Source organism: Natrix helvetica (assembly GCF_964273705.1).
Source record: "Natrix helvetica genome assembly, chromosome: Z".
NCBI lineage: Eukaryota > Metazoa > Chordata > Lepidosauria > Squamata > Natricidae > Natrix > Natrix helvetica.
This window is the reverse complement of record NC_138554.1, coordinates 15,632,301-15,648,304: the sequence shown is the minus strand read 5'-3', so window position 1 is coordinate 15,648,304 and position 16,004 is coordinate 15,632,301. Positions and strand designations below refer to the sequence as shown.

At 41.5% G+C, this 16,004-nt stretch overlaps 1 protein-coding gene across 1 annotated transcript; it reads right to left on the bottom strand.

Annotated features, from left to right (window-relative positions):
* Positions 1-962: 962 nt before the first annotated feature.
* LOC309401086 (leukotriene B4 receptor 2-like) lies at positions 963-7,246 on the bottom strand. The gene is made up of 2 exons (XM_081970036.1): positions 7,078-7,246; positions 963-2,902 (listed from the first exon to the last, which is right to left on the bottom strand). Coding segments are annotated over exons 1-2 (1,140 nt in total). The 5' UTR covers positions 7,080-7,246; the 3' UTR covers positions 963-1,764.
* Positions 7,247-16,004: the final 8,758 nt, after the last annotated feature.

The following is a 16,004-nucleotide window of genomic DNA, read 5'->3' as shown; positions in this document are numbered from 1 at the left end:
TGAACCACATTGTGTTTCTGCCAGGAAGCACCCACACAAGGAAGAGATCTTGCTAATATCTTGTCTAGGCCTATTTTTAACAGGCCTTTCAGACAAATATCCTACCCATGAAAATGGGTTGAATACTTTAAAAAAAATGTAGACCTCCTTCCTGTGCAAGAAAAGCATATTTGTCACTGATAGGCATGCTAACTTTCAGCTATCTAAATGTTCCCACTGGCTTGTCATTAAAAGGACACAAGGGCATAAATGGAACTCATGCAATCATTTGTATATAATAAACAGTTTATTATTGTAAACAATCCAAGACAAATATTGTTGGTTCTACGTACTTATGAACTGGGGATTATCAACCTCAGTTCTTGCATTCCTACTGGCTACTGTAGTATAAGGAGAGAAGTTGCCTGAAGTAAAGAGAGATTCTAATTTTGGTTTTTACCCCTCCTCCTCCTCTTCTTCTTCCTCTTCCTCTTCTTCTTCCTCTTCTTCTTTTTCTCCTCCTCCTCCTCCTCCTCCTCCTCCCCCCTCCTCCTTTTATATCTTAAAAAAGACCAAATGCCTTCCTCTGCTTTTAGAAAATGTCTATGTTGGAGGAATTAAGCCTGCAAGCAGATAGTGAAAGAATTTACTGCAGAAATTCTCCTGATTCCTTTTAGCTTATCAGAAGACCAAATGCAAATATTCCATGGTGAAAAAGCCTAGTATGGGTTTTGTTTTTTTATCATCAACCCATACACTCAAGTTCATGTTTATATGCTTGTGTGTATCAGTTTATTCAACTAGCTTCGGTCAATCTTTTTTTTTCCTTTTTCCCTTTGCATTTAATTTTAAGATATTTGAAAAATTGTATTTATTGTTTCTCATCCAAATATTCCCTGCAAAAAAAAAAAAAAACTGTATGTAATTTTTAAGGAGAGAGAGGCGGGGGAGAGGGAGGGAGGGAGGTAAGCTACTGGCATCCAACCATTCATGAACAATTTATTTACTGACAGATAAACATCCTGTACATGCACAAAATCAACCACAGGTCTTTGCTCTTTTCATAAGAGTCAAGCCTAAACAGCGGTGGGATTCTACCAGGTGAACAGATAGCTTTGACCATCAGCTGGGAGCAAGCCTGTTCGCTCCAACAATGAAGAGGACCTGCCCACCTGCCCCTGCGCTTAACTCACCTATATCTTTTTAGCTGAGTTGCGTGGCAGAGCAGAATGTTGTGCCTCAGCTGTTTTCCTCCCCAGCAGTAAAGTGGAAGGTACTGTTTCCCAAAACTATGCGTATGCATACAAAGTGCACGATCACCAAAACGGTTGTTAAACTGGTAAGATCCCATCACTGAGCCTAAAGCCTAGCTATGAAAATTAAAAAAAAAAAAAACTTCTGAAATCTATGCATTGCATTTCTTCAAATGGATGTGGCAAGAAGAGACAATGAAAAAACAAGGAAGCAACGAAATAAACAATACTGCCATTAACCTAGGTACAAAGGGGAAAGGTGGAAAAGAGGGGGGAAAAATAGTTGCACATGTCATGTAGTGTAGAAATGTTACTGACACTTTTCTCTGAATCTCGGTTTTGCACGGAGAGCAGGCAAGTAGCAGAACTGCAATCCATATTTCGCAGGCAAATGACCCTAGCTTCAATTCTTGACTTCGTAAAACCTCTGCATGAAATATTGAAGAACTACCCAATGAGTGTTGACAGTCATATGCTGGAGGAACCGGTCCTGCCTAAGGCAGTTTTGGAATTTCTTGTGTAGTGACTCAGTCTAGGAAATGTTATGTGTTGTGCCATCTTTCAGCCTACAATCTCTGTCCTTGTCGACCCTATCACAATTTCCCAATAACTGCTGGTCCAGGTCCACGGATGCTCCAGCTGCTGGTATTAAGTCTTTGTCCAAGTTTTTCTGAGACTGAGACCTGCGTCCGAGCCCCTCGGATGCCCCCTCGAAGAACTGAGCAATGAAATTGGCACCCGAAGTCTTAATGAGATTCCCAGCAGCAAAGACATAGAGCACTGGGTTAATACTGCTACTCAAGAAGGCTAAGGCTGTGGCTCCTGCTCGCCCATTTTTCCAGGCCTGTCCCAGTCGGTCTGCCATTTTCCCTGAGGTTAGATTGGAAGCCACCTGGATCATGTTGATGATGTGGTAGGGTATCCATAGGACAGCAAAACAGATCACAATGGCCACGATCAGTTTCTCAGTCCGAGCCCCTCTTCTCTTCCGTACCCCCCTGAGGCGAACAAGAATGGCGGAATAGCAGCCAACAATAACGGTGAATGGAATCACGAAGGCCACCACTGTCTCCAGGGTGAAGTGGAAGATGGCCAGGCTCTTCCTGGAGTGACAAGGCTCACAAATGAGAAGCTTTCTCGACGGTTCCTGCAAGACTTGGCGGAAGAAGAAAGCTGGCAGAGACAACAAAATGGCCCCCGTCCATATCCCTACCAAGATCTTGACCACCAGGTTCTTCTTCCGGATGGCTTGGGAATAATAGGGCTGGTTGACTGCCAAGCAGCGATCTGCGCTCATGAGGGTGATGATGAAGATGCTAGCGAACATGTTGATGCAACACAGGTAGTACACCCCTTTGCAAATGGCCAAGCCAAACACCCAGGTCTTGAAGATAAGGAAGAGGACGAAGAAGGGTGTCAGGAGAAGAACCACTCCATCTGCTACTGCCAGGTTTAGGACCAGAAGGCAGGTGACTGAGCGATTGCTTGGCTTCATTTTCCATAGGATGCTCCAGATCACAAATAAGTTTCCAGGTAGCCCAATCAGGGCAGCCAGGAGGAGAAACACAATGCCAGCGATGCTGGAGGTGGAGGAGCTCACGAGGGTGCTGTTTCCTGATGTGAACAGGCAATCATTGGTGGTTGCATTCAGCGAATGGAATGGGGGCGCCCTGTTAAGAAGGAAGGGATGGAGAAGTCTGAGATGTCAAGAGATGGATTATGCTTACACCCCACCACCAAAAGTACATTTTGTTCAGCACGCTGCTTCCTAGCACTAGCAGTACCAGTTAGACTTATATTCTGCTACAGAGTGCTCTACAGCCCTCTCTAAGCGGTTTATAGAGTCAGCATATTGCCTCCCAAAATCTCAGTTCTCATTTTACTGGAAGGATGGAAGGTTGAGTCAATTTTTTTTAAGACAAGTTTTATTGCATCATACATACCTTATGGACAGAGTGTGGACCAGGTCACATCTTATGCATCATGTTTATAATCTAATCTTCCCACTTTTATCAATATTCATCTCTTTTACATAATCCTCTATCTTTTTCCATTAATTCATTCAGGCTTACATATCATTACTAAACACCCTTTTCTTTTTGTCTTCAACTAATTACTATTAATTCATCTTTACAAATCAACCATTTTTAACCATAGCTTTGCTATTTCAACAGTATTATTCTCTTTACATAATTCTTCATCATTTCTTATTCAATTTTTACACATAGTTAACATCACTGTACGCCCTGTATTTCACCATTTTTACAGTTTTTCCAGTTATTTATCCTATTTTTTCTTCCCAGAAAATATCTCATGAATTCCCCTTTCCCAATCATTAACATTTTAAATCCCCAACATTGTTTAACTTACATTCAAAATGAATAGTATTTATTTAATTATCTAGTTTCACATTCCCATCTACTGAGCTAATTCATTATATATACAGCTTGAAGATGGCAGGTGTGATCCTGCCGAAACGTTGCAAAGACAATCTCAACCTTACACGGGAAAAGACCCGAATACAACAAAACCAGCATACCTACACCCGTGAAAATCTACGAAAACATATATATATATATATATATATATATATATATACATACATACATACATACATACATACATACATACATACATACATACATACATACATATATATATATATATATATATATATGACGGCTAGCTGATGAGAGCTAATTAGCTCGAAATAGATCTATCCTAGTCTCCCTTTATTTATTTATCAGTACAATTACAACACACACACACACACACACACACACACACACACACACACACACACACACACACACACATATATATATATATATATATATATATATATATATATATATATATATATATATATATATATATATATATTTATTTATACCTCTCTTCTGTTAAGCTTTCCCCCTTATCCATCATCTCTTGCTCTTTTAGATTGAGTCAATCTTGAGCCGGTCAGAATCGAACTCTGGGCAGTGGGAAGAATTAACCTCCAATACTGCATTCTAACCACTGTGCCAACATGGTCCCCTAGTTGCAATGAGGCAAAAGTGGAAATGTACCTTTGGTGGTCTCACAAGATCTAATCTCTGGGACATGTTGGCCATATTCTTTTCTTTTTCTGTTTGCTTTTCTGATTGTGCTACCTCTCATATTGGCTTTCTTACACAAATAGGTGACCTCTGGTTGCTTCTTGAATTTTGCCTCCATACCAAAGGTGCTTTTTCAGGATGCAACTGGATTTTCTGGTTTTTCTTTGAAGGTGTTTCACTTCTCACCCAAGAAGATGTGAAACTTCTTCAAAGAAGAACAAAGAAAGTCCAGTTGCTTCTTGAAAAAGCACCTTTGGAACAACCATTACCTGGATGACTGAGAATCTCCATAGACATATGCCTCCATACCTTTTACTATTTTAGGGACAGTCTGGTGGCTCAACAGTTAAGATACTAGGATCATTTTGAAAGTTGGCAGCCCAGGTTTGAGACCCGAGCACCGTAAGCTAGGGTGAGCTCCTGTTCTCACCTCAATTCCTTTAAAAGCATGCAAATGCGAGTAGATAAATAGATGTCACTACAGTGGGAAGGTAACAGCTCTCTGTGATGTCATGCTAGTCACATCCCCATAGAAAGCATCTTCAGACAGCACTAGCTCAATGGTATTCTGACCCAGGCTTCCCAAAAGCATGAAGCAAACTTCTGGTCCCGACAAAAACCCCTTTTATTAATTTACCATGAATTCTGCTCATTCATATCACAGCAAAGTCTTTCTTGGGAGGATTTACAGTCACAGACTGGTTTGGAGAGCTGACAGGCTGATATCTACAAAACGTAGGCAAGGAGTCTCGGAGAGTCACGAACCAATTAAGCGAACTAATTTTCTCCTGCAAACTCCACTCCCCTTTCGCTCCTCTTTTATTTCTTCTGGGAGAGGCCATTCACCATCCACCTGTGGCCTTACTCCCAAGTTGACCCCTGTTCTTTAGCTGTTCCCTTCGTCTGGCAACTCTGCGCATGTGCACACAGGGAACAGGCTCCAGTTGTTCGTCTGCTTTAGTGATCTCTGGCTCTGAAGGCAGTTGATAACTGTCAGATGGCTCTGACCCCCTCTCTTCCTCCGGCACAGAGCCCTCATCAGAGCTTTCCCCAGACTCCAGGACTGGCCCATGTTTCTCCCCAACCTCCTCACTGTCCTAATCTGCTGCTAGCTCCGCTGGCCGCTGGTGAGTCACAACAAATGGCCTTGAAACTGAGATAGCACCCCCCCCCTATAGTCGGCAATGACTAGTGGAGTAAAATCTGCAGAGACTCCTTTATCTTTTTACCTTTTTAAAAACCATGGCTATTGCATGTCCAGTAGCCATGAGTTTCACTGCCTCAGCAGATTCTGTGTGACTAATAAAGGAGATTATTGGTAGTTTGGCGTTGAGATGAAGGGTCCTTGGTGTTCTCTGAGCTTGGTGATTTTCTTGCAGACACTTCATTGCTCAAACTGGGTAACATCATCACTGCTGGTGATAGTGGTTGATGATAACTAGTCATGGATAGTGACTAACACTGATGATGATACCTAGTTTGGGTAATGAAACGTCTGCAAGAAAATCACCAAGCTCAGAGAGCACTAAAGTACCTGTGTGAGGAAATAGGGATTCTCTTTTATCTTGTTTATTTCTCTGCCAATCATTGGCATTTGACAGCTGTAAAGATCATTTACGAGGGAGGAAAAACACCTCACCCATCATTTTCGGTTTTTTTTACTTCTCTTCATCTATTTTCTTCCCTGTTTGACTAAAATTTTTAAGTTGTGGGGAATCTCCTTTTTGAAATCTCTTTAGTGTTCCCACCTATCAAAGGAGCTCCAGCAATTTTCTGAATTTGCTATCCCTTTTGAAACAAAGCAATCCAAATCCAGCACGGTGTTCCACCACTCTAGCATTTATCAAGCGGGAAAGTCCTTACTAACTCCGGTTATTTCATTTTCAAATTCTTTCCTCCTTAATGCCTGAATTTTCCATAGAAAGTGGAATGTAGGTCTCTTTCCTTTCTGTGTCTCTCAATTGAAATGCACAAATAAATGATAATGCTAACCAGAATCTGGAAAAAAATCTTTCTTTCTTACTTTCTTTCTTTTTCTTTCTTTCTTTTTCTTTCTTTCTTTCTTTCTTTCTTTCTTTCTTTCTTTCTTTCTTTCTTTCTTTCTTTCTTTCTTTCTTTCTTTCTTTCCTGACTAACTAACTGGCTGACTCTCTCTCTCTCCTCCTTCCTTTCTTCTTCCTTCCTTCCTCCCTTCCTCCCTTCCTTCCTTCCTTCCTTCCTTCCTTCCTTTCTTTCTTTCTTTCCTTTTTCTCTCTCTCCCTCTCTTTCTCCTTCTTTCCTTCCTCCTCCCTCCCTCCCTCTCTCCCATCCTTCCTTTTCTCTCTTTTTCTTTCTTTCTTTCTTTCTTTCTTTCTTTCTTTCTTTCTTTCTTTCTCCTTCTCTCTCTCTCTCTCTTTCTCCTTCCTCCCTCCCTTGTGGAATTTTGCTTTAATCCTTTGCATGTCTTTTCCATTGCCATTATCATTATCTATAAATTAAGATGAATTGCGACTGCTTGGATAGCAGCATAACCGGCAAACATAAATATTGTCTCGGATTCTTATCATACATTTCTGCTAATCCCTTTCATGTCCAAATTTCCAAACAGAACGATTCAAGGAACCCCCCCACCAAATATTTCATACAGTGGAACTGCTTCTTTACCTGCCTCACTTCCCTTCTCTCTCCCCCCCACCACCACCACTTGATCTGGGCCTCAAGTACCACTTACAATTCTCCCCCCCCAAAGTTAAAAAAATACCTACATGGGGGGATAGCCCTCCACTTCAGCTCACAGACGGGCCAGTGTCTCCTGCCTTCTCTGGATTAATGCCTTCATAACCAATCCTTTTTCATTGCTTCTCTTAGTGCTCTTCCTTTGCTTGTCTAGACTAGAAGCTGGAATGAGATTGAGTAATGGAAGAGCAGGGGAGTGTCAGGGAGGCTGGCTCAGTCTGCAGGCATGAACTCACACCCCTGGATTCTTCAGGCAACCTCCAAGTTGGGACTTGCTGGAGGAATGAAGACCACACCCCTGGCGTTTCTTCCTCCAACAAGTCCCAACTTGGAAGTTGTGCATGCATGTGTGTATCCTTCTTTTCCTTTTCATTTTCCTTCCTTTCCTTTTCCGTGTTAGCCTTCTGCTCAGCTGTCAACCATCCCTTCCTGTGTCATCCCTTCCTTCGCAGAGATCTCCCTTTGCCTTGCTTCAGAAGGAAGGGGCTTAAACCACAAAGCTTTATCTGGGGGAAGCTGAAAAACCAAACTCCATCAAGCATGCAGGCTAACCTTTATCTGTTTTTCCCTCCCTGTGCTTTTACACAGTGGGTGAGTTTTGCTAACTTTTTTTAATGCACTATTTTACTTCCAATACCACTATCAATACCGCTACTGATGTGCTATTTTTTTTATGTCTTACAGATACAGTGATCCTACATCCTTTATTAATACAGACGGTCCTTTATTTCAGAAAACTGTCCATTAGGTCAAGGGTCACCAACCTTTTGGGTCAGGGGCCACTAAATTCATAATTTTAACTTCTGTGGACCAATAATATGATCTGCCTAATGACCGGCTGGGTGGGCGTGGTGGTGGGTTCCAGATCCCATTGCAACTGTTGCAACAAGGCTAGGTGCCCACCACATGAATGCGTGCAGTTCATGCACACATGTACTTACTGCCCGCAATGCTCTGCAATGCCTCAGCTGCTTGGTGGAGTGTCGCGCAGGCGGCATATGCTCCGTGCGCCTGCGTGGAAGCCCCCAAAACATCAAATACCGATAAGGAGCATGGGTGGGCGGGCGGGCCCTCCAGAGCACCGTACCAGAATGGTACCTGGTACTCCCAGCAGGCACTAGTACGCCCATACTGGACGTACCAGTCGTAACCCACCACTGGTGTGGCTAGGTGGTCATGTGACTTGACTCACGTCAAGGGGCGCCTCCACAGTCTCTACTCACTCCTCCCCTCCCACCCACTCCTTGCCTCCCTGCCTGGCTCCTTAGGGTCCCAACAGGAAGCAGTTGCTGGAGCTAAGCAACCATTGCAAGAAAGAATTGGCAAAACAGCTGGCTCAGTTCAAATTGGATCTGACCGAGAAGGAGGCTCAGCAGAAGCACCTCACTGAGGACTACGAGCATAAGCTTTCCAAGCAGAGAGAAGACCTGCGGGAGTGCAAGGTACCGGTGCCTAGGGCCTGAGTGGGCTGAGATGGTCAACCATGTCACTATGTTATTTTGTCTACTTGAGCTTCTATTATAAGTTATACTGTAGAGAAGTGTTTCTTATCTGACAATGATTTACTGCACATGCTTTCTAATACATCACACATTCCAGAGACTTTTTTCCTTTTGATCTTCTATTCGTCTTCATAGAGGACGGGCAACATTTGTTCTTGCCAAAATGTAACAATTAGATAGATTTGTTTATTTTCTATTTATTATTTTTGTAATAAAGCTTGTTTTTAATTAGAACACATTTTCGGGTTTTATTTTCATTTTCGCTTCTTGATGATATGCTGTTTGGAAAAGCCATCGATTCCAAGACCTCATTAGTTCAGGGTGAAATTTCCCCTGACAAACCAGTACCAGGCCATGATACAGTCCCACTGGAAGAAGGCCCCCCGGCTCTTTGCCATCAGTGGCGCTTCTCTCCAGCCTTTGCCCAAAGCCCCATATCAGGAGGGTGAAGGGAGGCTGCCCTCCAACCCACATAAAAAGACCCCGAAGAAGGAGACTCTCTGCAGCAACACAAATATTCATTGCACATATGCTTCCCAGTGGGCATAGTTTGAGGACCCCTGATTTAGTGCAATATAAAAAAATACAAATAATTTTTCTGAGGACCACCAACATTTTCTCGTGGACCACGGACCACCAGTTGGTGACCACTGGTCTGTACAACTCCCTGCAATTTTCTTGGCAATGTTTTTCAGATGTGGTTTACCCTTGACTCCTTTCTAGGGTGGAGAGTAAGTGACTGGCCCAAGGTCACCCAGCTTCTTTCTGCTTAAAGCACAAAGGACTAGAACTCAGGATCTCCCCATTTCCAGCCTGACACCTTAACTGTTACACTAAACTGACTCATTCTTCTTAATCTGTCTAATTTCTCTGCAGCTTTATCTTCCATCCTGGCTACTGAATGTGGGAGTGAAAACATTCCTCGGATGTGTGCCCATTTATAGTGATTCTTAATGTTGAAGAAGGTGACGCGGTGGCTCAGTGGCTAAGATGCTGAGTTTGTTGATCAGAAGGTCGGCGGTTCAGGGGTTCAAATGCGGCCAAAGCAGACCCCAAGTTGGAATTTCTGCCCCCCTCCAACCTACATAAAAAGACCCCAAAGGGGGAGACTCTCTGCAGCAAAGCAATATGTTCATTGCACTTATCCGTCCCATGGGCCGGAGTTTGAGGATCCCTGACTTAGTTCAATATAAAAATTGCAAATAATTTTTCTGTGAACCACCAAAATGTTCTCGCAGACTACTAGTGGTCCACAGACCACTAGTTGCTGACCGCTGCTTTAGATTATTTTACCTCACTTTCATACTTTAAAAGTAGTCTTACGACCATAACTGAGCCCAAATGTTCTGTTACAACGTGAGACATTTGTTAAGTGATTTGCGCCCCATGTTACGACCTTTCTTGCCACCGTTGTTAAGGGAATCACTGCAGTTGTTAAGTGAATCAATGCAGCTGTTAAATTAGTAACACGGTTGTTAAGTGAATTCGGCTTCCCCATGGACTTTGCTTGTTAGAAAGTTGCAAAAGGGGATCACGGGACCCCGGGACACTGCAACTGTCATTAATACGAGTCCATTGCCAAGCATCTGAAGTTTGATCATGTGACCATGGAGATGCTACAATGGTTGTGTGAAAAAGGGTCCTAAGTCATTTTTAACAAAGACATTGTAACTTCAAGCGGCCACTAAATAAACTGTTGCATGTGAAGGGCTGCCTGTATTTCGATCATTGAACTTTTAATTTTAAAAGTGGGGGCACTTTATGCACAGTGTTTCCCATTTATGTGAAAAACAAAAACAGAGTTGTCTTTTAAAAATAAACTAGATGATAACTCCGCACTGCCCGGGTATTTATTTATTCCAACCCTCCTTCCATGAAAGCCACAATTTCTAATGTTGGATTTTCCCGCTTACCAGAGGGAGCCCCCTTGTGGAGTACTAGGAAGCCATTACCATGGCAAGTCCACAGCACTGTACAGCAGAAGCCATTTTACAGCAGTATGGTAGAAGCCATTTTAAGGTACAACAGGCTGTATCTTAAGAAAACAGCCCCCCGAGGGGTGTTAGGGGTGTCTTACCCCCACAGTATTTGTTTCCAGAGAGTAAATCATTTGTATACCAAGTTTGGTTGCTGAAGGCATTCCAGAGTTATGCTGGAACACACACACATACACACAGAGCCATTTTTACATAGAGATATTTCAGATATACTGTTTGATTTTAGATACTTTTTAAAATTTAAAATATGCATCTTTTTCTTGGTCTTGTTCTTGAATGTTGCTTTGTGAAGCAAAGTTATAAGCATAAACTTTTATTTTTGCCTTATGAGCTTCTTTCAGATTTGCTCCTTTTTCAGATTTGAAAAAAATACCAATAGTATTAAGAGACCCCATGATTTGGAACGTCTTCTAATCAAATCCTCTCCTCAAGCAGGAGAGGAGACCCTACATCTTCCATGTAGGATGCAGCAATGGTTTCCCATTTTGCCATTCTGCGGAGCAATGAAGAAACACACACACACTCACACAAAAACAATATGCAGGCCTTAGCTGCCAACAGCTTCCCACTTTTGTGCTAAGTCATTGTTTGCTTAATCTGGTGTTTCTCAACTTTGGCAACTTCAAAATGTGTGGACTTCAACTCCAAGAATTCCCCAGCCAGCATGTTTACCAATTCACAATGTATATAAGTTTATCAAAATATTCTAAGTCAAAAAAAGAAAAAGGGAAGTGAAGTGTTGGAAGAAATGTCCATCTGGGTTCCATTCCAAGTGGGGAGAAAGACACTGGAAAACATGAAGCCTGCTTGGAAAGATGGTTTAATGGTGGACAGGATAACATGGTTTGAAGTCCTAGGTAGTTGACCGCATGGAGAGTGAGATATATTTATACCCTCTCTTGGGCTTTGAACTTGCTTCCTGTTCCTGTGAAAGAAATGTATTCTGATTGGTAAGGTGACCAACTTTTTTACAATGAAAAGGAGGACAAATAAATTGGAAAAAATATATCGTAAATAAAAGAAATATTTTATTCATTGCAACAATAATACACTAAAATATGATATATGCATAATAAAAACATTTGCAACATTTTATATTGTAATTATGCTTACATGCCTGTTAATTATTATTTAAATGAGTACTTTTCCATAGAATTAATATTTTTTGTCAATGTATCATCTTCTAACAATATATTGGAAATATCTGAACAAGAAATATCCTTCAAATTGAATTTTACGGCAAGTGCTGCAGCTAGAGTATCAACATTCAATCTCGATTTCTCACTTGTCCAAAAATCATTGGCAATTGAAAAAAACTCTTTCAACTGCTGCATTAGTTCCAGGGCAGCACAACGTAAATTGAACAAGTATAAATAAATGTTCACATGGAATATGTTCATTTTTGAAATGGCTGAAAATATCCACCCATCTTTTATCAATTTCAACATGTTGATTTTCCCATTGTATTATTTTTTCAGAATTTAAATATACATTCAGTCTTCTAATTTCTTCAAAGAGACAATTGTCGTCTATTTTAATGTCTAGCATTTCTTTAGATAAAAATTCAACATAAGATTCAATATCTGTTCAATATACTTGCGATGAAGTAAAAAAAACACCATTAAAAACTGTTTAATAAAACGTGAATTGTACTTACCTCTGTATAATTGAATATTCACTGAGAAAGAAATAATTACCGTGAGTCATTCAATTGCTGACGTGCCGTGAGTCTACTGCGTGCGTATGTGCCGTGTTGTGTTTCGGTAAGAAGTAAACAAAGCCACTTGCACGCGACGCTCTCTCTCAAGGTCTCCCGTGCGGAGCGCATGCGTCTCATAATCGCGTCTTATACCGCACTATACCGAGTCTTGACAAATTGTCATGTCAAATACAAATATGTCACATAACGCGCAACAGATTAGTCTTCAAATATCGAAAAGGAGGACATGTAGGAGGACACTTTTCGAGGGAGGACAGAACTTACAAAAGAAGGACTGTCCTCCCTAAAGGAGGACGGTTGGTCACCTTATGATTGGTTGTCAGATTCCCATGGGGCCATGCAGGGGCAACTTTGTAGGTTGTCTTGAGTGCCAGGCTTGGTTGAATCCCGCTGGGTGGTGTAATCTTCCCAAGTGCCATGTGGTGAGATGGGTAGAGGGCTAATCCTATTATGTCCTGAGGGTGATTGTCTTTTGTGTTGTAGATAAGCTGGCCCAACCTTTTGTCTTGTAGATAGGTTGGCACCAGTCATTCTGGGGTCATTAGCAAAAGGGGGAGCTGCTTTCAAGAACATGTTTCATCTTTTCTCATCCAGGGAAGTATAATATTCTGCCTTTTTAAATATTTCCTAGAATATTTCATTCTTCTACAGGAAGGGAAGGGAGGAGAAGAAAAGAAAAGAAAAGAAAAGAAAAGAAAAGAAAAGAAAAGAAAAGAAAAGAGAAATTCTCATTTAGTGAAATGGGTAAATTTACACAGAATATTTTTTTTCCTGAGCCAAAAATAGAGTTGACCCTCTTCTTCTAAATTTAGAAGAAGGAGTAATGGATGGAAACTGATCAAGAAGAATTCAACCTAGAAATAAGGAGAAACGTTCTGACTGTGAGAGCAATCAACCAACGGGACAGAAGTTGCCATCGGATGTTGTGGGAGCTTCATCACTGAAGGCTTTCAAGAAGAGACTGGACTGCCATTTGTTAGAAATGGTGTAGGGTCTCCTGCTTGGGCAGGGAATTGGACTAGAAGACCTACAAGGTCCCTTCCAACTCTGTTAATCTATTAGATCACCATAGGCTGCACTCTCCCCTTTATTAAGAAACAATACGGGGCTGTAAAATTCTATAAGGGGAAAACCACACTGGTTAGGTTTGTGCCTGAGCTGACCACAAGTGAGTTGAAACTTTGATGACTTAAAAGACTGGGCCTGAATTCAATTGAAGTTTCAGAAGTAGAATGAATATTACATGTATTTCATTTCCCTTGATTCCTACTGTAGTTTCTGGTTTTCAGACAAAAATGTTAACTTAATGGTAGTGTAGAAAGTTAGCACCCATCCCTGTGCTAGAAGAATAAAATATCATAGGAAATATTCAAAAGGTAGAAAATTATATTTGGTGCACATTAAGACTGGGGCAGCCTATCTACAAGACAATTAGAACTTCAGCTCCAGGGTGATGGGATTAAGAGATGACTCTAAGGACATTATAGGATTAGCTCTCTACTCATCTAGCAACAGGGCTCACTGCATTGCAAAATCACCTGGGGACATTATATCACCCACCAAGCTTGACTCAGCTAACCTACAAAGTTAGCTATGACCCCTGCATGGCCTCAGGGGAGTCTGACAGAAACCAATACAATACATGCCCTTGCCACAGGAACAGGAAACTCAAGGGCAAGACCCAAGAGAGGGTATAAATACATCTTTCTCTCTCTCTCTCTCTCTCAACTCCATGTGCTCAGCTACCCAGGATCTATAACCTATGTGGTCCTGTCCATCAATAAAACATCTTTCCAATCAGCCTCCATATTTCCAGTGTCTTTCTCCCCACTTGGAACTGAACCCAGATTGCTCCGTTTCTTCCAACAGTACTCATAAGGGAGAAAACGGAGCAATCTTGACCACATTAGAAAGTTCATCTTCTCCAATAAACCATTTCAGGGATTGCCAAACTTGGCCACTTTAAGATTGGTGGACTTCAACTCCCAGAATTCTCCAGCTAGTATGAGGAATTCTGGGAATTGAAGTCCACCAGTCTTGAAGTGGCCGAGTTTGGAGAGCCCTGATCTACTTCATAGCATTAGCATCCTGCAGGGGACCTCCCAGCAAGAAAAGGTTACTCCAGGGATGAAATGTTCTGAAGTCTGCTACTAGTTCGCTTCACGCACTTGCGCACCGCAGGTGCTAAGAAGCGTTTTCTGAGTCTGTAAAGGTAAGTAGAACAGTAAGGGTGGAACAGCTGTGCGATGCAATTTACATTCGCTAGAAAGCAGGATTTCTTGCTTTCTAGAGAACATAAATCACATGGCACAGCTGATTGCCGTACGGCTGATCATGGGAACTTTTAAAAACCTTTTAAAGCATTTTTTTTTACTACCGGTTCACCTGAACTGGTAGTAAAAAAAATGCTTTAAAAGTTTTTAAAAGTTCTGACAATCAGCTGTACAACAATCAGCTGTGCCACATGATTTCTAGCAAATATAAATTGTGTGGCACAGCTATTTGTCACACAGCTGATCATGGGTACTTTTAAAACACTTTTTAAAGCTTTTTTTTTTTTTACTACCGGTTCATCCAAACTGATAGTAAAAAAAATGTTTTAAAAAGTTTTAAAAATTTAAGATGATCAACTGTGCAACAATCAGCTGTGCCGCATGATTTCTAGCAAATATGAATTGTGTGGCACAGCTGATTATTGCACAGCTGACTACTGGTGACAGCTGACTACTAGCATTTTTTACTACCGGTTTGGGGAAACGGGCCCAAACCAATAGCATTTCACTCCTGAGTTACTGACTACCTCACTATCCCCCCAAAAGCCACCTATAAAGTTCCTCACCAGATTTACTCCTTTCTTTGAAGGCTCTTCTTCAAAGCCCTCTTTGTTTTTCTGCTTGAAGACAGGATGCAAAAAAAACCAGGTTTTACTTTGATCCTAAACCCCATATAATTCCCCCCAATGAACATATTCAAGTCCATTGGCTCTAGATTGGCCAGTTTTCCAAGATTAAATGGACAATATTTTCACTAACTGGAAACTACAGGTAGTACTTCATTTACAACCATTCATTCAGCACCTGTTCGTAGTTGCAACGACACTGAAAAAAGTGACTTATAACCAGCCCTTGCACTTATGACAGATGCAGCATCCCGACAATCATGCAACCAAGTTTGGGCACTCAGCAACCAGTATGCCTTTACAATGATAACAGCATCCAGATGTGGGGAAAAAATCCTGTCCAGTTCCAAGCCAGGAGAAAATCGCTGGAGATAAAATGGAGGGGAAACTGCAGGGAAAGAAGGTTCATTTGGTTTCCAGAAACTTCACTGACAGCAGCAATATTTCTGGGGTGGCTGACAAAATGGCTGAATGAGTGGGTGGATCTCTATAGGGTGGTTGTGCAATGTAGTGAGCCTTGTGCCTTTTGCTACTTCAATGGGGTAGGTTAATCCTATTATGTCCTCAAGGTCATGTCCCGTCCTTAGAATTTGAGTGGGGGAATGTAGATTTTTAATCCTATCAGCTCCAGACTTCTGTGCATTTTGTTTATGAATAGATTGGCCCAGACTTCTTGAATGGAAACAAAATCTCCATTCCTAAAGACTTGAAGGTGTTGTACTATGGTAGGAAGACAGGGGCTGCTTTCTGCCTTTAAGAGCATGTTTCTCCATTTCTCCATTGGGGAAATATTCTATCCTATCTCTTTTAATATTAAGAATAAAGAATATTTTAACCT